At 34.5% G+C, this 21980-nt stretch overlaps 2 protein-coding genes across 2 annotated transcripts in view; one reads left to right on the forward strand and one right to left on the reverse strand.

Moving 5' to 3' along the window:
* Positions 1 to 2691: 2691 nt before the first annotated feature.
* LOC129260406 (probable gluconokinase) lies at positions 2692 to 7698 on the reverse strand. The gene is made up of 5 exons (XM_064100001.1): positions 7426 to 7698; positions 7080 to 7110; positions 6413 to 6496; positions 5481 to 5504; positions 2692 to 4889 (listed from the first exon to the last, which is right to left on the reverse strand). Exons 1-5 carry the CDS (start codon positions 7467 to 7469, stop codon positions 4269 to 4271), a joined length of 804 nt encoding a protein of 267 aa, XP_063956071.1. The 5' UTR covers positions 7470 to 7698; the 3' UTR covers positions 2692 to 4268.
* LOC129261674 (FERM domain-containing protein 5-like) overlaps positions 7634 to 21980 on the forward strand; it is a 30231-nt gene continuing 15884 nt past the window's right edge. The window contains exons 1-6 of the mRNA XM_064099999.1: positions 7634 to 8074; positions 11454 to 11558; positions 15141 to 15183; positions 16392 to 16571; positions 17806 to 17929; positions 19079 to 19166. Coding sequence (XP_063956069.1) covers positions 7982 to 8074; positions 11454 to 11558; positions 15141 to 15183; positions 16392 to 16571; positions 17806 to 17929; positions 19079 to 19166 — 633 coding nt within the window. The 5' untranslated portion in view covers positions 7634 to 7981. The remainder of the gene's footprint in view (positions 8075 to 11453; positions 11559 to 15140; positions 15184 to 16391; positions 16572 to 17805; positions 17930 to 19078; positions 19167 to 21980) is intronic.

The following is a 21980-nucleotide window of genomic DNA, read 5'->3' on the forward strand; positions in this document are numbered from 1 at the left end:
CGCTGAAGCGAGACCAATTAAATTTTCATAGAAGTTAGATCATGAAATGAGCTTTCTACTCATGAACATTCATTTGAGAATACTACCACATTTTAGAATTAATTCAGTCCTATGTCAGAGGGACATTTTTTTTGGGACGCGCTGTATATATATATATATATATATATATATACATGTATATATACAGTGCGTCCCACAAAAAAACGAAACTGAGATTATAGATGATTTATCATAACTTAATTACAAATACAATAGACAAATGACCTATCATTGTAAAGCTTAGAATATCCTCTTTCATCTGAAATTACTTACGTTATTCCTCATTCACGCATAAGTGAGCAAAAATATTTTGAAGAGGGGATACCAAAAAGTCACTTGGCGGGCTGTATCTGGGTTTCAAAAAGAAAACCACATTTAAAAAATTTCAATATCTGCTCCTTAATTTGATGCCTCAATTACAGAAAATGACCAGCAAATTACAAAGTTCTGGTTATTTAAAATAAGGCTTGAATTTCATAAAATGAAGAGGTTTTACAGGCTAGCGTCAAGACTCGCTCGACACTCCGTTTTGTTGACGATCAGCCAAGCATTAAGTCTTTTGTTAACCATGCGATAGCTTCTGTGGGAAACCGGTGAAAACGCATTTATTTAATGAAATTATGGAAATACAAGCATTTACTTTCGAGGGAACAGAACTTTTTTTACTTCTTAACCATTTTCTGTGATTAAGGTATCAAATAAAAGAGCAGATATTGAACTTTTTAGACATGTGATTTTCTTTTTGAAATTCAGATACATCCAGCCAAATGAGTTTTTGGTATCCTTTCTTCAAATTGTTTTTGCTCCCTCATGCGTGAATGAGGAATAATCTTAAGTTATTTCAGATGAAAGAGGAGATTCTAAGCTTTACATTGGTAGGTCATTCGTCTATTGTATTTATGATTAAGTTATGATAAATCATCGCTAAATCTCGGTTTCGGTTTTTGTGAGACACACTGTATAACTCTTTGATTTATATATATATATATGAAAAATGCGAAGTATGTTCATATTCATAAAGAAACCAGTTAACTCCCTGTCTTCCATTACTCCCCTCAGTGGCGTACCGTGGGTCACGGCATTGGGGGGACACCAGCAAAAATTTTGAGTCACCTGGTGAGCGCGCGAAGCGCGCTCAGTTGCTAGGTATGCTGACCTAATAGAGACATTTAAGGACAGTGTCATTAAACGGATGTATGTCACTGATCACCTAATGCTTTGCGCGAGCTGAAAATTTTTGATATTCAGACCTAAAAAGAGACATTATAAGAAAATTTTTGTAATCATGATTCCTGTCTCGCTAAACAAACAATGCGAGTGTGAAGCGCGAGCTGAAATTTTTGTATATATTGAACCCAAACGGACATTTTAAGGACTATATTTTAGAAATCTTTTAAGAGTATACATATCTCACCATATTAATCTAATGCGAGTGTCAAGCACTTGCTGATTTTGTTAGAATTATATATGCATCCAAACACATAAAGCACTTGTAGTCATTGTAATCATGATTAACATGCGCATCTCACTAATCAAATATTGCGAGCGCGAAGCGCGAGCTGAAAATGTAGGAAATTCAGACCTGAAGAGGGACATTTTAAGGCTTGTTTGTAGGAATTCACGAAGACCATACGTATTTCACTAACCAAATGAAGCGAGCGCGAAGCGCGTGCTGAAATTTTTGTATAAATTGACCCCAAACATGGATATTTTAAGGACTATTTTTTAAAAGAATCCATTAAGAGTACACATATCTCACCATAGTTATCTAATGCGAGTGCCAAGCACATGCTGATTTTGTTAGAATTACACCTAAATACATACTTTTTGTAGTCATTGTAGTCATGATTATCATACGCATCTCACAAGTCAAATATTGCGAGCGCGAAGCGCGAGCCGAAAATTAGGAAATTCACACCTGAAGAGGGGCATTCTAAGGCTTGTTTGTAGGAATTCACGTAGACCATGCGTATTTCACTAACCAAATGATGCGAGCGCAAGCTGAAATTTTTGATATTCAGATCAGAAAAAAGGACATTTTAAGGACTGATTTTAGGAATTCATGAAGAGCAGACATATCTCACTAATCCACTAATGCGAACGTAAGCAGGGACGGGAAATGATTTATATTAAGACCTTCAAATGATATGTCACTACATAAAACAATAATAATTCGAAGTGGAAAGTGGAAGGAAATACATTTGGTGTATATTGACTTGAAAACGGGAGGTTTTAGTACAACAGGATTACATGTCTCGTTAAACAGACAATGCGAGCATCAGGAACAATGAAGACATAGGCCCTGAGCAAATTATGTTTCATAAAGTTATATTTTATTTTTATGTAATATAACATAACATAATCATGATATAATATTACATAACTAACAATAATTTCTACCTTCCCACTACGTTTCTCTCACTTTCTCCCTCTTTTTCTCCGTTTTTTTTTTTTTTTTTTTTTGGCCAGCCAATTGGGGGGGCACATGCCCCCCCCCCCGTAGTTACGCCACTGACTCCCCTTATACTCTTCTCCTTGTTTCACTTCCTGTCATCTTCCCTCCACCCCATCCCCTTTATACCATAAACAATTCAATCCATTTTATGCAACTACACATCCCCCCAAAGGTATCCCCATCAAGGTACACTGTAGTTGTGGTAAATATAACATTTATTTCTCATGTGATTTCCAGTAGAAATGTGACTTGGTAATTGTAAAAATCTATGCTTAAAAACACGACATACATGTATCATTATATAAAAAATGGAAAATCAATAATATTGAATATTCATGACGAAAGAGCTCCGTTTGATAACACTATACCCCTCTTCTCCAAGTACGAAAACCCTACTGCCCCAGGCATGCAATGTAAGTATCAAAACACCTGTTTCTTGACCTCGGTCCGAAGATAACACAACAGCCCGAGTGCGGTCCGGGAAAACATGTCGCCATTTTTTATTCACTTACTTTCCTTATTTCGAGGTTGATTTTCTTTGTTCGAAATTGAAAATGGGCTAGCATTGAATTTCTGAATACAATATGCCTTTGAAAACGTGATTAAATATCGAATACAATAATTTAATTCCGAAGGTCCTTCCACAGGCAGAGAAGACTTACGTAATAGCACAGCTGTTGTTATCATTTCGTCCTTGGCTCAACGCTCATAATCTGGCCTGTGGGGATTACCTGGCCAAGCGGGGTTGATCAGGCGGGTGTTTCATAAAGCTGTTCGTAAGTTAAGAGCGACTGGTGATCATGTCTTGCGGTAAATGGTACAATTGGCGATGATCACCAGTCGTTGTTAAAGTCGCTCTTAACTTATGAACAGCTTTATGAAACGACCCCCAGGGCTTGGAAATGATGTTTTAGATTTTCAAACGCAAAATGGGGTGAAATACCGCAGTTTGCAATCCGAACTGCGGTCCGTTCCCAAACGGGGGTAAGACGTAATGATTACTTTTTTATAACGAAGAAATTAAGGACTACCTCTTATAAACTCATAATTCTGGCTGGAGTAAACTGGTAGTTTGAATTTGTAAAGAAAATCATTATTTTTTACAGGAAAGAATTATATAATGTGAATAAAATACTCGATTGCAGGATATTATATTAATTGCACTATGTCTTGAGCATCATTTACATACATCTGAAAAGTAATACTTTTGTTAAAATAATATATATGGAGGAATAATGGAGCACCAATTGTAATATCATTTAGAGCACTGTTTTGGCTATATTTAATTCAAGCTACTTAAAGGACAGAGCTTTACTTGAGGGCTGTTTTACAATCAGGTTAAACCCAACTGTCTCATTTGAAACAAGAAATCATTCTGTTTTTTTCTCAATTTCTTTTGTGTGGGTGTGTGTACCTTGTAAACAATCACAATATATTTTCTTTTAAAATTTGTGCATGAGGTCACCCACTTATCATTTTTTATTGGGGTTCAAACCCATATTGACAATTGCTGCATTTTTCTCTTTTTTCAATAATAATATACCCTGATTGTAAAACAACTCTTAACTGAATATCTCCATAATATAGCAGAGTGACTTTCAAAGAATTTGAGATACAAAGCTGATGCACTTTTGTTGGGAATAACAGGATTTTCTTGCACCACCATCATAGCCATGATCACATAATTTACAGGTGCCAAGTCCAGGTTTGTTTTATGGTAGACAATGGCAAAGATATGATCATTATTCTTCATGGAATGAGCCCCTGCTGTCAACTATGAATTTGGCATAGATAAAAGTGAACGAACATGAGTCTCTATCTGTGAGACCACTGAATCCAACGACTTGCTGACTTCCACCACCAGACCACCTTCATCTGAACCTAGTTCCTCGAGGGTATCAAACTGAGAATGAAGGAGCCCAGGGTTAAAGAAATGTCCCTTCCTCTGACCAAGTCGAGATGAGATGAGTTCCATGGTTCCACTGAGATGGATGAATAAGACTAGGTGTTGTTCCTGGCCTGTGGGACTGCAGGAGTCCTCGTTATGGACGAGATGATGTTCCTCCCGTTGACTGGGCGATGTTGAAGGAACATCTTCGATGCATGATGTTGGTGTGGACATACTTTGGTAGGGGTGACGATCCTCTGTACTTGTTAGCAATTGTTCAAACTCAATGTGTGATTTAGAATCTGTTCCTATATCTTGAGTATGTTTGTTTTTCAAATCAGATGACAAGCTCACTTCAGTATTAGTATCAGAGTAGTTAGCCTTTGCTCCAAACAACAATACCTGTCTGTATTTGCGCTTCAGTGCTGAGCACACGATGATGCCATGCTGATTGCTTTTCTGCCATCTGTAAAGATGAATGGCAAGTATTGTGATTAAACCATTAATCTTTACACTTTGGTAAAATTTAATGCTGTTTGTACAGTATCTATATAAATTCTCTACTTCGTCATAAATTGTTGAATTACGATCTATACAGTGCATCCCAGGATAAATATTTCCATAATTTCATTCAACAGTTGCTTCTTTATGGATTGCATACTGTAGCTATGGATTGCATACCGTAGCTATCACAAGGTTTAACCAAAGATTTTATGCATGACTGATTATCATCAAAATGGAGTGCTGAATAAGCCTGATAGCAAGCTTGTAAAACATCTTCATTTAAATTAAAGCAGTATTTTAAACAAACAAAACTTCCTATCCCTTGATCATTTTCTTAGACTGAGGTATATCAAAGACCCGATATAGAACTTTTGAGATGTGGATTTCTTTTTAAAGATAAATTCCAGTTTTGGTAACGATCTCAAAATGACTTTTTACAGAATCTAATATAATGACCACCCAAGCGTCTGTTTGTATGAATAAAAAATATGTGCCAAAGGATTCTGGAAGAAATTGTGTAATTACTGAGAAATAAGCAAAATAAGCGCGGATTCGGTCACTTCCGTCGGGTCTTTATTCCAGTAATAATAATACACTGTCCCACGTGTGCCTATCTGTGTTGGTGATCTTCAGTGTGAACATTTTTCAGCGTAGATTTCAAGATTTCACAAAGTTCAGTTTATGTAACTGTACCAGATCTAGATCCTCGATGATATACTGACAATTAAAGTCTGAAGTGTTCATGTGTCAACAATGAAAACAAATCTGAATAGTGTTTCTGCCAAAAATCAAGAACAAGCGTGTGTTTATAGAATTTCTTAATATTTTACATTTGGGTATATTTTCCCTCTATTGGACCATATTTTTGTATGACCCAAAAATTCACTAGATTACAATATAACGACAAATTATTATTTAAAAAAAAATCATTAGAAAAAAAAGTATGAACAAAGTTTTCAAAAAGCAATAAACATGTAAAATGACTAACTATTCTTTCTAATTTAAAATTTAAGAATTTCTACAGTCAATCTTTACCTTTGGTATTAAAAAGGTTCAGTAATGTGAATTATACTCAAGAATCATAAAACATGCCAATCTTACAGAACTGCAAAGTTATTAGTAACTGTTTGAGTGTTTTTCGACAGCATATTTCTCGTTAACATTTAAATGTTCACCTTAGATTTCTAGCGCCCTCTCTTGGTGATGATTTTTTTCCGTTTAAATAGCTCTGGGAGCATTAACATTTCAAATTGATGGTTTGGATATCAGCAAGCTACAGACAAATAATATGTCCTGAAGTAAAAAAAAAAAACTCAGATATAAATAAATATTAATGTAAAATCACAAAATTTATCCTGTAAAACACATTTTCATTTCATATCCTCCACATTATAACTGTTTTTAGGTATATATATAATATTGCAGATAATGAATTGGAAAAGACATCAGACATATTTGGGGGAATTTACCAAAGCTAAAGATAGGCCTGTAATAACTTCCCAAAATTATATTACTGTACCAACCATATCATCAAGAGGAATGCCAGAAGACATCTTTGTTTTGTTACTTGGTGGGTGATAATCATCTCCATCTTCAAAGGACCACTGAAGCTGAAATAGAAGCACATTGATTACATGCACTGATGATGATGACAACAACAATAATAATATTTACCGGTATAATAAAGATAATTCAATTCAATTCAATTTATTCTTTCATTCTCCAACATAATACAAATGATGCTGCTGATGATAATTATGACTATAAATTATACTTAGGATAGTAATATTAATGATGATAATTAAAATTAAGATGATAATAATAATAAGTAGTATTATAATTATAATAATATATACATAACAATAATAACAATGTTTCAGATCGACAGTCGAGTCCAGGCTGTCTGAAACATTGACTGGCATTGTAAGTTAAATAAAGACATTGATGCATTAAAATCACAGTTTACACTGGGAGTTCCCCCATCGATTATTTTTTTCACTCCTGATATATGGTATGTAGGCCTAATATAAAGGTAAATATGAAAAATGACATGATACAGGGTTACTTCGCATCGATCGCCAAATAGCTTATATTAATAAGAACAAATATACCAAAGGCCAAAAAGGCAAAATATTTAAACTTAAACCAAATACAGAGCTCTAGATCAGTACTAGAATATGAAGAAACACACACCTTTCCTCCTAGCATTTGCCCAACTGTTGACCTGAAATATAAAGGTAAAATAATTATATTGTAACTTAATAATAGGCCGTCTTTAACTTAGACAATTATCAGAATGCAGGCCATGCCATATCATATATTAAAGAATGTATATCTCATTATCTGTATATAGGATCTATAATGAATGGGCACAACAAAATATCAACAGAAAGTCAAGAGAAATTATTAAAAAAAAACGAAATACAAATAGCCTATAACTGTCTATACGTTATCATGGTTATAGTTATACTGTAATAGTCTTATAAGTTCAATATAGAATTAGAAGGAATATGCAGACTCGTACTCGATCTTCACTTACTTTCCACTTCCACTCACTCCCATTACGATCAAAATCATTTTCATTCAGCAAGACTTGTGTGTATCGAGAGATTGCGTAAAATAAAGCCTTCTGTTGAAATATGAATTGATCTTCTGACTTCTAAAACAGCTGATCGGCCCATGCAGCCCCTCCCCCTCCAAAGTGTCCGGCTAATCAGGCAAGCGCGATCTCTTGTATCTCTCGGGCTACATACACCGCGGGGAGAGTGCTGTGCCAGAGTGATGCATTTGGTATCTCTGGATTTATAGCTCTGCGAGCGTCATCGTTTCGCCGTGTTTCCTAGATACAGTAGCGCAAAAAAGTATAAATGACATTGTGTATACTGTTCAAGCTGAGCATTCCTGAGCTTTTTTTATCAGTACGAAAGGTGCGCGTGCATGTGGCGATCGACCACCTGTATGCTATAGGTTCGAGCGGAGTTAGTTGTGCAGTCTCAGCTCAGAGACTCAGTCCTGACAAAACAACCAACAGCTTTTTTTACTCATCCGTCTAGAAAATGTAATAAATTACGTTTATATCTTAAAAAAGCATAAACATGTCGATATACTCTTTCGGTATGGAGCATCGATTTCATTGTATTATCAAGCTTTTGGACGAACAGGTGGAGTCGATCAATGTTGAATTTCAAGTGAGTGCATGTGTCAACACGGATTTTCTTTAATTTTTAGTTTTACTTTATCATCTCAAAGTTCGTCTCTTGAGTCCCTTTACATGCTCACAAACGTCAAAAATATGGAACAGATTTTTTGTATATTTTGTTTGCTTATGGATTGAGGTTTGGTATATTTTTTCGAGAATTAGTATATGTCAAACAGTCAAAGTGAGTGTACTAAAAGAAAGAATAAACGGTGAATGAAGAAATAATACCATTGAATTGCTAGTAGTAGTAGTAGTAATGTATGCAATCTTTAAGCACACTTGCCTAATAATAGGGTTATCACGATTCCATGATAAAGCCATTCAAAATTTAGAGGAGCTAAATCGCCTTGTACATAAATGAGGTTAACTTGAGGCTAGTAGTATTTACGATCCTCACCTTGGGCTTAAAGTTAAATTACTTAGACTGAATGAGAGTGGGTTTGCCCTTCTTTGACTTTCATTAATTTGTAGGCTCTGAGCTTACATCAAATATGTCCTTATTTATTAGTAATAGCCTTTTTTTATAGGTCTACGAGTACGACTACGTCACAATCTCAAATTGGTTTTCTGAAATAAATCAAAATGGTTTTTGTGACTTATCTTTTTCTTATCTTTTCTGGATTTACAAACTATGCTGAGCTGCCTGTGAAAATTATAACTTGCGCTTATGCCATAAGCGCACTAAAGCTTGAAAAGTTGAATGAGATACATGTACATATAATTATAAATGCATGGTATTCTGAAAATGTTCTTATATTTTATCGTCCTTTAATATCTTTACCAAATATTTATAATATTTACAATAGCTAGAGGATTATCACATCTCATGATGGCCACATTCTTTAAAATCGTGGCCACTTGTAGCAACAAAGACGCTATGGTAATGTGTTTTTGGTCCACCCTTTAATTTGTCTGTCTTAATTTTTTCTATCTTTAGTTTGTTTCTTTCCTTCTGTTCTATTCTCTTTTTGAAACAGAGAATAGTGTTTCTCCTTTCTTTTATTCTCTTAATTTTTTATTTGTATTTTTATTTCTTCCGTATTTTTTCTTGTGCTTTCATTCATTTTTTCTTCATCTTTCTTCCCTTTTTATTTTCCCTTTTCGTTTTCGTTTTCTTTTTCCTTTTATTTTTTTTTTCTTTTTTTTTTTCTTTCTTTCTTTCTTCATATTTCTGTTTTACCTTCTTTCTTTCTTCCTTCCTTCACTTTATCTTTTTAATCTTTATTTCTTCCTTCTTTTTGTTTCATTTTTTTTACCTTTTTTTTTCCTTCACTTCATCTTTTCAAATCTTTTTATTTCTTCTCTTTCTTTTTTCTTTCTTTTTTTACTCATTCTCTTCTAACTTTTTTTTCCATTTTTAGGTCTTTCCTTTTTCTTTCTTTATTTCTTTCTTTCTTTCCATCAATCTTTATTTTTGCTTTTTTCTTTTCCCTTTTTCTTTCTTTCTTCCTTCCTATTATCCTTTTAATTTCTTTGAGAATCCTCTCTTTCTTTTTTTTTCCCCATTTTTTTCTTTTTCCTTTGTACTGTCTTTTTTATTTCTGCTTTTTGACCCTTTTATGTCTTGTTTATTTAATTTCGTTCTTTCTTCCTTTTTTATTCTCTCTTTCGTTCATTCATTATTTCGCTTGTTCACTTCTTTTACTCCCTTTCTTTACTTTCTTTCTTTCTTTCTTTTTTACATGTGTCAAGAAATAAAAATCAGTCATTGCATAAAAATACCTATTTCACGCAATGCGCCAGAAACTAGTGTACGAGCAGTGCCCATGATATTCCCTTGACATGAGGAACGCTTCTTTTGGTTAAACTGCCAATGGAAAGTGCATTTTGATTGGCAATGGTAAAACGAGTGTGTTGAAGTATGAGAAAGGGGCAGTCTTTAAAGAGATACATGTACATGTAGGAATGCATAAAAGATTTTCAGAATACTGATTTGTAATGATTTTCGCATCTCAATGAGATAAGATAAAAGATAAGAATGGAGATAAGAACGTTTTCAGAATACCATCCCAGGTGTTCTGAATGACTCTCTGATATTGACTGCCTTTTTTTTCAGTTTCACAAAAGCGGGAGACTATGCTAATGTTTTGCTGCAGAGCCAGATGCTTGTAATAAATGCCCTAAATATGGCACTCAGTCCAAATTCTAATTTTTTTTTTTCATTCTAAAATTCTTGTGAACATAAAGTCCTGAAAGTAATAATTTTTGTGCAGCTTGTGTATTAGTGTGATATTTAACATTGATTAAACTACAGACGGTCAACAAAAGACTATGCAAACAAAATGCAAATACATGTGTACATGTCGTCTAGTCTCATTCTGAACATGGAAGTTTAAAGAATCACAAGCTAATATTTGCATGAAATTCACTGGCCTTCCAAACATTTGAATGCTCAAATTTATTTTTTTGTATGAGATATAGCTACAATATGCCCATTACATGTACCTACATGTAGCACTCTTTAATTCGGCAAGAATTCTATAAAGAGATATAGAGCAAAGTGGAGGTATAGCCTATCCTTCAAAGCCCTGCTTCTGATTGCTAGTTTGTTTTATAGTTGCAGGTGTCAGGTCAATAAATTTACATTCTGCACTGATAGTGGTACAGGTTCAAAATAGGTGGTTTCAGACCGCCTCGAAGTTCGTCATTTCCAGGAATTTTCTGATCGGCAAATTTACCCCGATCAGAAAATACCAGGTAATATTGGCAATGTGAAAGCAAGTTACATGTAATTTCCCCAAAAGAAAATACCCACTAAATAGTAGGTACTTGTCAAAATTACGAGAACTTTCGCGGGGATTTTTCCAAGGTCGCAGGTATTTTAGCAATGTGAAAGCAATTTACGGGAACTTTTAGCCCAGTGTGTAGTTGGGCGCGGGCGACGTGGGTGGCTGCTGAGCTAGTGGTTTTGAATCTCGCGCCTTGTTTGCTTATCAGACCATACTGTGCATGCTCGTAACTTCAGGAACTTATCCCGAAGGGTATGTTTCGGGGCGGTGTGAATGTAGGAATAATTAATGGGTATTTTTTAGCCTTAAAAAGTTCTCGTAATTTAACGGCGATTCTTATGATCAAGGCGGTTTGAAACCACCTAATGGCCCCTTCATGGCTGTTCATACATGTATTTTCATGACTTGATAACTGTATGAAATAGCAATTGTACCAATTACATTTATTCGGTTAAAATATGAAGCGAACCAAGATTTCAACATTTAAAAATGAGAAACATTACTAAATATTCAGTTGGTTTGTTAGGTTTGTTAGCAACTTAAGCACAATAATCACCTTTGCCATTGTTTTTTTTCCCTAGAAATTTGTTCTACCTGATATATAGTAACATTCATGTTTTTCATTTTTCTAATTTTCAGAGGGATAGCAAAGGACAGTTTTTACTTGACCAGGCATGTGATGCATTGAGACTTGCTGAAAGTGAGTACTTTGGGTTGCGCTATGTTGACCAACACAAACAGAGGGTAAGTAGGGGAACAGAAACAAAAAATCTCTGAAAGTTAATATCATATACATGTATGAACACAATAGAAACATAAAAACCTAACACCCCCTTTTATTTTTTTTTTAGGAAAAGAACTTAATATTGTCAGAATATTCAAATTTGGTATTTTTTATATTAATTATAAACTCACTTCATAAGATCAGTTTGATCATTGAAGTTCAACTTACAATGTACAGTACATACATGTTGCTCTGTATGCTGTTCAATGCGGTACCATATTTATTCATAAGATTCTTTGTGAGATTGTGTTATTCCTGTATACAAGCCTACATTGAATAAACTTTATTACGTAGCAGAGAGAAAATCATTAACGGGATGCTCCGGGCTGAAGATATTTATACAGTATGTACATGTATCTAAATAAATAGAGTAAAAATCACAGATGAAAATCGGATAAAACAAAGTCATTGAATTTTAAAGATTTGCATTATTCCGATCAAACTTTCTCTGCATGTCTTCATGAATATTCATGAGGTAGGCTCACTAGGCTGATGATGTCACATCCCCACTTTCCTTTTTCTTATGTTATTACATAAAATCATAATTGTTTCATTTTTTTCATAAATGTGTAAATGATTTGTCTCCATTATGATAAAATAAGTTGCAGCGTAAATAACTAATGCACTTAATCAGTTGTCAATCCAACTATTTTAGTTCTTAGTAGAAAATATTTGAATAAATCTTATTTCATTTAATAGAATTCAAAAGAATACAGTAAGTGGGGATATGACATCATCAGCCCACCAAATAAATACTCATGGAGACATGCATAGAACTGTTTCACTGGAATAATGCAAATCTTATAAATTCAATAACTTTGTCATTTGTTATCCGATTTTGATCAAATTTTCAGCATTTTGCTTTGTGAATTTTACTTCATTTATTGAGATTTAAATATATTCAGCCTGGACCAACCCTTTAAGAGTATTTGTTGTGGTGGTTGGAAGGGCTTGATTGTATACAAGTGCATGTAGGAATTGATGTAGAATTTCTTCAGATGACAGTGACATTGTATGTCAGAGTAATATTCCTTTATCAAGTTCTAATAATGTGTGCTACTTTTATAAACATACTAGCTAATTCTGAATCATCTGAATGTACACTTTAAATTCGTCTTGGAGTTGAGGAATGAATCAGGTGACCTCCTTGAACTTCGCTACATTTTTAAAGAGCCTCCGCACACCCTCTAGTGCTGATGCGTGGTTGATACTCTCTTTGATATTTAGAATGTGTTTTTGTTGTTGTTTTTGTACTTTGGTATGAATCATCATTAATTACCAACAACTTAGACTTTAAGATTAATAATGGGGGAGATAATGAAAGAAAAGAAAGTAGAAGGACCACACAATAGCACAAAATGGTGTCACAATTAATGGAGTGTAGGGGAAACTCAAAAAGTTGTGATTTATACAGTCCAAAGTCTTAAACTGTGAATGGTCCTCTTTTTATATTTGTTAAGAGTTTTGATGTTACTTATCATGATTTTATAACAAATTTCCAATGAATCGTTGAAGTAAACTTGGCCTCCCAAGTGAAATAAGTAGTTGAGAGACAGTATTTGTAAACTGTCATCAACTCTAATAGTGTGCCCATCCTTTACCACCGGATGTATGGCTGAGAGCTCAATGTGACTTTGGTTTACTTGGTGAAACTTGACATCTGAATGTCAGTTTATGCTTCATGACGACTTTACATTACAATATAAAAAAAACGAGGGCCACTTTTTAAGATGACTGAAAAACTGCAATCATTAATTAATTTTTTTATTTATATTATGTATTATTATTAATATTTTTTTTTTGGGGGGAGGGCTTTTATTGCTTTTGAAATTTGAGAAGAGGAAAGAGGATGATTATTTGCTCTTTTTGGTGGGCTTATTGGAGGCTGATTCTCCCGCTGCCCCTTGTTTTTTCTGCTAGAATTGTAGAGTGTGTAAAACCATGGACAATAGTTAGAATGTATATTATGTACTATGTAAAGGGGAGGTTTATCATTACGTTATACATGTACAGTATGTAGGCCAGCTGTCAACATGGTGGTCAAACCTGGTAAATATTCGCGATCCAAATTACACTTACAAAATAAGATACAACGTCACTACTATTGTTTTTTACTTTTATAGTAGGCTATTGTACATCTTGTTTATGACGTTGGAGATATATGCGCATGATCATACATGTACATTGTATCATTGCTGCTTAGTTTGTAAAGATTGAGTTACATGTAAATTGCATGCATAAATTCAGAAGTAAAGAGTTTTCTCTGAAACGGTTTTACTTGTGATACAGGTCACTTTAAAACATACATGTATGTAGAAGTTGAGATTTCTCAGCAAGAGTCAGCTTCTTACTGAGTATGAATCCCTATTAGTACTAACTTTGAATTATTTATTCGCAATTGCTGTAAGATTTTCATGAATCTGATCTTGTATGATTTTACAGATCTCTATGCATTTTAGCATGCATTATTTATTTTATTTTTTTACAGTATCAGGGTTGACTTACCCTTTTAAACAGAGAGTCGTGAACGTGTGATATAATGTTGACTGTGACTCATTGGAAGCTGTCAGGGAAGGTGTATTATGAAGCCCATTCAAAGTGTTTGGTCAGAAATTAAAGAGTAGAAGGGGATGTTTGTTCTTACTTGTATAAAATTAAAAAGTACAGTATTTCTAAGCTGAGGTACAGGTTTTTATGTGCAATATGAAATGATGCATTACATTGATGTAGGCCTACATGTATATTGTTAAAAGGGGGAAGTTCACTCGGAAGACAAGTTAGCTTATTAGTAAAAGCAAGGAGATAAAAGCAGAAAAATAGAGAAAATATTAACTTAGGTTTGATGAAAATCCATGATCCATCAAAGAATATTAAGAGAGAACTTTGTGAATTTTTAAAGTTTTAAAATTGTGATGTCATATGTAAGCAAGCAGCTCCCCATACATGTACATCATGTAATATTCCATAAATTCCACTTTTTTAATGGAACATTTTTTTTCTATACATGTGTATTACATGAAATGATGTGACTGATGATATATCTACTGCACAGTATTAAACTTTGAATTGGTTAAAGATAATTTCCTTTTTTTTAATAGTATGTCACATGGCATGTGGAGGAACTGTTCATACAATGTATACAATACATACAGTATGTACTGTATGATTGAGTCATAATATCAAATTTGTGAAAATTCTCATCTCATATTCTTTTCTGGATTTTCATCAAACCTGCAGAAGGCCCTTTTTTCACATTTTTCTGCTTTTATTTCATAACCAAATAATGTCAGGGTGAATTTCCCCTAAATCTTTCTGAAACTCTTTAGTACGGCTGCACAAATGATGATAATATTAATGTATAAATGTTGGCATTTTGACTTTTTAATGTGTAGTGTATTGTTAATTAGCCCCTGGTATTTGGCTATTTGCTCATTGTCAGTATCTGTTCGTTTCCTGATATTGTCTTTGGAACATGATAATATATTGAATGATTATGCAATGTATGTTCAGTATGTAATATGGGTATGTTCTTTTCTTTTTAGCATTGGCTAGACTGTAAGAAGAATGCACTGAAGCAACTGAAAGGTTAGTATGAATTAAATGACTGATCTAGTGCGGTAAACGTCATGTTCAGATCTTTTTAAAATTGATTTCACTACAAGTCATTTTTATTTGGTTCGTTCAATTCACACATGTAAAACACTATTTATCAACTTGTGGGAGGGCAACATTTGCTAAAGCGTTTAAATAGAACAAGATCAAGTACATGTACATGTAGATGGTAGTAAGCATAGCTTTTTTAACGTGAGTAAATGGGAGCTACCCTGTAGGCTGAATGTCAAACATTTGTACCATTGCACACGTACCGTCCAAAATATGCCGTCTATTATGTACCGTTGCACGGAAGGAACAAGGTGACATCACTATAAACATTAGGATTCAATGCATTGCGCTTTATGCAGATGCAATGCGCATAGGGTTTGCTGGCTACATGTAATTGCGCATTGTTGCTGCAGATCAGATGCGCGTTTGAGAGAGTTTGCTTTTCGCTTTCAATAATTTTGATTTTCATGGATTATTGTTTATATTTTCGCTAATTTCCGAGGCGTTGTACAACATGAATAACGAATATTCTTATACGGGCAATGGTGCGACATTTTGATTTTAGTTTGATGTTAGTCTGTTGGATATATTTGGAGTCTAGAAAAAGTGTACAACCCATGTCATACATATAGGGTATGAACTTGAGCTTTGAATTGGTATCTCCTTCTTTATGATAGCTTCCTGAGAGATTGTTAAAGGATGAAAGTGATGTGAGATTAAGCTCTAAAAGCTCTCATTAATCCTGTAATGAATGAACAGATTAGGGATATTTTACTTTAATCCTAGAAGCACATTATGACTCATGCCCAGTTTCAGAATAAGAAAAGTGGGAGTGTAGGTTTAAAGTCCTTTATAGGCACACATGTACATATTCTGTACTGTTTTTACAATGTACAAGGCAAGTAGTTTCCAACTGAAAATGAAAAAAAAAACTACATGTATAAGGGGTGCAGAGCAAATTTACCCCTGAAATGCCAGAAAAGTTGGCTGGATTTTTTTTTTAAACAGTAAACAAATTTTGTTTGGTGAGCTATAAAAAAAGAGCTCCAGTAACTGTTGTATTAATTTAACTTCTGATAGTGCGAGGGGGTAACTTATTTCAAAAGTACTGCTCTTTTTGTATTGCTTTATAAAAAGGATACAGTGTATATTCATTATTTCATTTTCAGTACATTTTTTTTTCCTTTCAGGGACAGGCCCACCTTACAGGGTGGTATTCAGGGTGAAGTTCTATCCAGTAGACCCTTATTCATTAAAGGAGGAAATCACTCGCTTTCAGTTATTCCAGCAGCTCAAACGAGACCTTCTTCATGGCCGCATTGTGTGCGCTTTTCAAGATGAGGCTCTTCTAGGTGCTTGCATAGTGCAGTGTAAGTGTAAGCATGATGACTGGATGTATCTTGCAGGCGATACATTTGCAATTGACCCAGATCGTGTAGAAACCTGCTTTTAGTATCCATTCTGTGTCACTTTGTACATAGAAAAGTTTGCAGTTGCTATTAAAGATCAAAACCGAAGTTTTTTAATATATATCTCTTGAGGATGAATCGAATGCATACTTTGCATCAAAGAGCCCTGAATGTAAAATAATGGTCTGTAAAATCAAGTAAGAAAATAAAGTTAATAATTGAATAAATGAACAAATTAGATGATTAAATACAAATTAAAAGATATATGAATGTTGAATTGTTTAATAAGTTTTTTTTTTATAGATCAATCCCCCATAGCAAGCAATTTCCACCCTAATACTGATATCTAAACTGTCAATATCAAAATGAAAGTTAATATGATCTGTTTGCTATAATATTTGGTTGTACAGTTTACACATGTTTGCTCTTTTTTAAACAAACTTTATTTCAATGGTTAAGAATGGTCCCGGTACAGTTAAATACTACATGTACATGTACACTATGTAGGATATGATATTCAACCTTACGCCTATACATACTTTGTCAATTGCGGCAATATGTGCAGTGGCACAACCTAAAAACTATTTTATCTCTTAACTTCAAATCAGTGTAAGTTTGACCTTAGGTCCTAATGAACACATAATATGTAAAAAGCGCATACTATAAATAGAGAACCCGGCAAAAAAGAAGACTGAGTAATGAGCCGGATATAACTAAGCTACATACCGTATATGTAGTGTAGACACCTGTCCTGAATCACAGCTAACAAACTGGTACATGTATGTATCTTGTAAAAAGGTTAAGTTTCTCTTCTGAATAGTGCATTTTAAATAAGCTTGTTTCAAAATGATTAGCCTGCCTTTTTTATAGTATAAATACATTCCATATTTTACTCTATTCATTGTATCTTTTTCTCTCAATTTCACTCCTTCCTATCACTCATTTTTTTAATCTCTCTCTTCTCTCCCACTTCCCCTCATTCTCTCTGCTTCCTCTGATTATCTCCATTACCCCCCCCCCCCTCCATCCGTCCGTCTGTCCCTCTCTGTCTGTTTGTCTCTTTCTTTCTCTGCCATTCTCTCTACTTCTGAATGTCTCTCTCTACTTCTGTCTGTCTGTCTCTCTCTCTACTTCTGTCTGTCTCTCTCTTCTGTTTGTCTGTCTCTCTCTCTCCCTCGCTCTCTTACTGCTACAGCTAACCTTGAAGATTACAATCCTGAAGAACACCTGCCAGGGTATGTGTCTCACTTCACAATGTTTCCTAAACATTCTGAGAAACGACAGATCAGGATAGAGGAGCTACATCAGTCAGACCTTGGGTAAGGATTTTTTTTTCAATAAATTTGCAAATTTCACAATAATTGAAATGCATAATTTTCTTTAAAAAAAAAAATATTACTATTTTTTTTAAAAGACACATTTTGATATTAGAGCATATGGGGAAAACATGAATTAGGGTACAACAATTCTCCAAGGCCAATGGGATGGGCGTCAAGGTCAGTCAACAGGACATCTACGGCTATGGCCTTTGTTCAATTTAAGCCTGAATTTTTTAAAATATCAATTTTCATTTGGCTAGGAAAAAACCCCACCAGAACTTGGGGATAGTCTGTTTTCTAATATTAGTAGTTGAAATGGGATTTGAAATGCTGAAATTTCTTGATATGTTGTGTTGCCCTGATCTGTTATATGGATAATATCATGTACATCACTGCTTTGTGTGTATATTATTGATAGATTCAATACTTTCTTTCATATATGTGTGCAAAATTTCAAATTACAAAATGTAAAGCCACCCTATATGTACATTTACTTTATTGACTAGCAGTTTTACAAATGCTCAGTTAAGTGAGCAAATAGTACTTCGACTGCAATTCTCAGATGATTTATGATAAAACGTTAGGCTAGTCAGAATTATAGCCTTTACGTAATTGAAGTCCTTTGTGTCCTGTCACCGTCAATCATTCCATAAATCAATTAACTATGAATTTCCACTAGACACAATAATAGAGTTTCCATAACTATTATTTACATATGAATATGAAGTAAGTGGCAGCATTATTCACTGGTAACACATTTTGGTTCTATTATATATTTGTCATTTTATTTTTCAATTGAATGAAATTAGCAGTATGTATACATTTCATGTGAAATACAAATTTGATATTCACATTTCTTCCATCAAAGTTTTCTCTTTTATTTTCTTGCATTAAAAATGTCACATTTTCTTATACATGTGATGACAAAAACTGCATAAAATAATTCACATATGATCTGTGGACATTGGATGCATTTATATATGTAAGGTGTGCTGGGTATTTTCAATTACTCACATATCTCTGTATAAGTAAAAAATGTTGTTTAATTTTCAATGTAACTGACCAATTAATGAGAACATTTTTGTGACGCGCTTTTGATTCATGGATTTTTAACTTTTTTATTTACTTGGTATTGTTTTTTATTAACAGTGGGATGATGCCAGCTCAAGCTGAATTCAAGTTCATAGAAACGGCACACAAGCTTGACACTTATGGAGTAGACCCACATTTAGTCAGGGTAAGGACTTTTAATTATACAGTACTTCCATAATTGGCAAGATTCTGAAGAGAAAAAAAGTAATTAAAATGTAATTGCCAAAAGTTACATACATTTTGTGCAAAGTTCAGTCTCCAAATTTAGACAATATCAGAGGAACATTAGCGTACAACAGACACAACACATGCAAGGGACGTATCTCTGCCCCCCTGACGAGTCAAAACTGATCCCTGACGAGCTAAGTGGGCCCCTCCTTTGAACTTGAAGACCTTTTTTTTTTTTTTTTGGCTTGTCAATTTTTTTTCTGGTGCGAAATGTCCTTTATTTGTGGCTGAAGATCTTTTTTTTTTTTTTGCTTGTCAATTTTTTTTCTGGTGCGAAATGTCCTTTATTTGTGGTTTGAGACCTTTTTTTTTTTTGGACGAATTTACCCCCCCCCCCCCTTTGGAAAATCCTAGGTACGCCACTGCAGAGGAAGGAACTATTTAATCAGTTGATAATGTGAGGTTACATTACAATGTCAGTTTATTAGAACTTAACCCTAACTAGGCCGGGCTTTTTTGGCTGTTCTGTGGCCGGGGGGCTTGATTCAACCCCCCCTGAGATCTCAGCCGTGGCGACCTCAAGCTGACACCCTGGTCACCCCCTTGGTGACTCTTTGGTGACTTGTAGGTGACTCAAGCTTTTGGCAAGTGCGCACCTGAAACATTTTCTCTCGCTTATTAACTCTTCTGCAGTTGATAATCACTTGACCTTGTATTGATGCAATAAAAACAAAACAGGTAGTGCAGTATATAGTGATCCCACAATAAGCTTTCAGCTAGCTACATGTATGCAGAGGTCACCCTAGTTGTCATTCCAGAGAAAGTTATAATGAATTCATCTTGGAGTCATTTAGATCCATTGAAGAGTGATTAAATTTTATTATTGGTGTCTTTCTTTCTTTATACTTGGTGTGCAGATGTATCTGCCTAAGTCAAATCTCCTGGGGCCACAGAAATCTAATTAGAATTCTATTAAAAACAAATATATACATTTTGGTAAGCAAACGTGCTTTGACTTTGGTAATTATTAGACTTATGAAGGTGAATATATGAAGAGCATGCTTTTGTCAGGTATATTCACATCAAAGCTGACCCCCTCCCCACTGACTTAGGGGTCATTCCATCTGGATTCACCCAGTGGTTGCACCCGACCGTCTCAGAATTTGTTGTAATTTGGTACACAGAAAATTCACCTTGGCCCACGTACAAAACAAAAAAATAAGTCCAATTGGTCCTTCGGTTCTCGCGCTACGGCCCGCCATTTTCTCCTTGTTTTGACAAAAATGGGCGTGACCTTCAACTTTCAATGGACACTGCGTCGTAACGTGTTGACCAATTTTCATGAAACTGGTACCATTTATTAGGAAATTCAGAGAGGAATCCAAAACATGCATCAAATAATGTATTGGAGAGATTTATAAGGTCGTGACCTTTGACCTTTACTTTGACCTTGAGTTTGACCCCCGGACAAATAATTTTTTAACTTGATTTTCGTGTATGTTAATTATTTGTATGATATTGACAAAATATGTTAAAACCAATGATGATATTTTATTTCTTCACCTTTTAAAACTCTTCCAAAGATACCATGAAATTTCACTCTAGTCCCACGTACTAATATTCATGTTAGTAAAAGTGTTTACCAGTTACATGATTTCTTCCAATCTTAAGTTACAGTATGCAAACACATGAAAAGAAAATTAAGCTCATCAGTTCACAAATGAAACATTAAACATTTATGCTCATGAATAGGTATCTGTTTAGGCATTTTAATGTTCAGCAATATATATCATCAGAAGCGGATCTAGAGGGGGGGTTGGGGGGGTTGCAACCCCCCCCCCAAAAAAAAAATCCGGGGACCATTTTTTAAAATCTTATCTTTTTTAGATGCAAGAAAACGCCATTTTCACACACAGATTTTCAAAAATTTTCCCTACTGTGGGAGGGGGGACACCCCCCTCCCACACCCTCCCCCCTCGCTCGCTCCGCTCGCTTGGACTCGGTCGCTACGCTCCCTCGCATACCACCCCAACCCCCCCCTTTATAAAAAGCTGGATCCGTCCCTGATCATATATATATATATATTCTTGTTAGTAAGGTGTTTACTTTTATCATTAAATTGTTGAGTATATGCCTATTTACTAACAAGAATATATATATATATGATATATATTGCTGAACATCAAACTGCCTAAACAGATACCTATTCATGAGCATAAATGTTTAATGTTTCATTTGTGAACTGATGAGCTTAATTTCTTTTCATGTGCATGCATACTGTAACTTAAGATTGGAAGAAATCATGTAACTGGTAAACACTTTACTAACATGAATATCAGTATGTAGGACTAGAGTGAAATTTAATGGTATCTTTGGAAGAGTTTTAAAAGGTGAAGAAATGAAATATCATCATTGATTTTAACATATTTTGTCAATATCATACTAATAATTAACATACACGAAAATCAAGTTAAACAATTATTTGTCTGGGAGTCAAACTCAAGGTCAAAGTGAAGGTCAAAGGTCACGACCTTATAAATCGCTTCAATACATTATTTGATGCATGTTTTGGATTCCTCTCTGAATTTCCTACTAAATGGTACCAGTTTCATGAAAATTGGTCAACACGTTACGACGCAGTGGCCATTGAAAGTTGAAGGTCACGCCCATTTTTGTCAAAACAAGGAAAAAAGGGCGGGCCGTAGCGCGAGAACCGACGGACCAATTGGACTAATTTTTTTGTTATGTGCGTGGGCAATGGTGAATTTTATGTGTACCAATTTACAACAAA

This window comes from Lytechinus pictus, chromosome 5, assembly GCF_037042905.1.
Source record: "Lytechinus pictus isolate F3 Inbred chromosome 5, Lp3.0, whole genome shotgun sequence".
Taxonomy (NCBI): domain Eukaryota; kingdom Metazoa; phylum Echinodermata; class Echinoidea; order Temnopleuroida; family Toxopneustidae; genus Lytechinus; species Lytechinus pictus.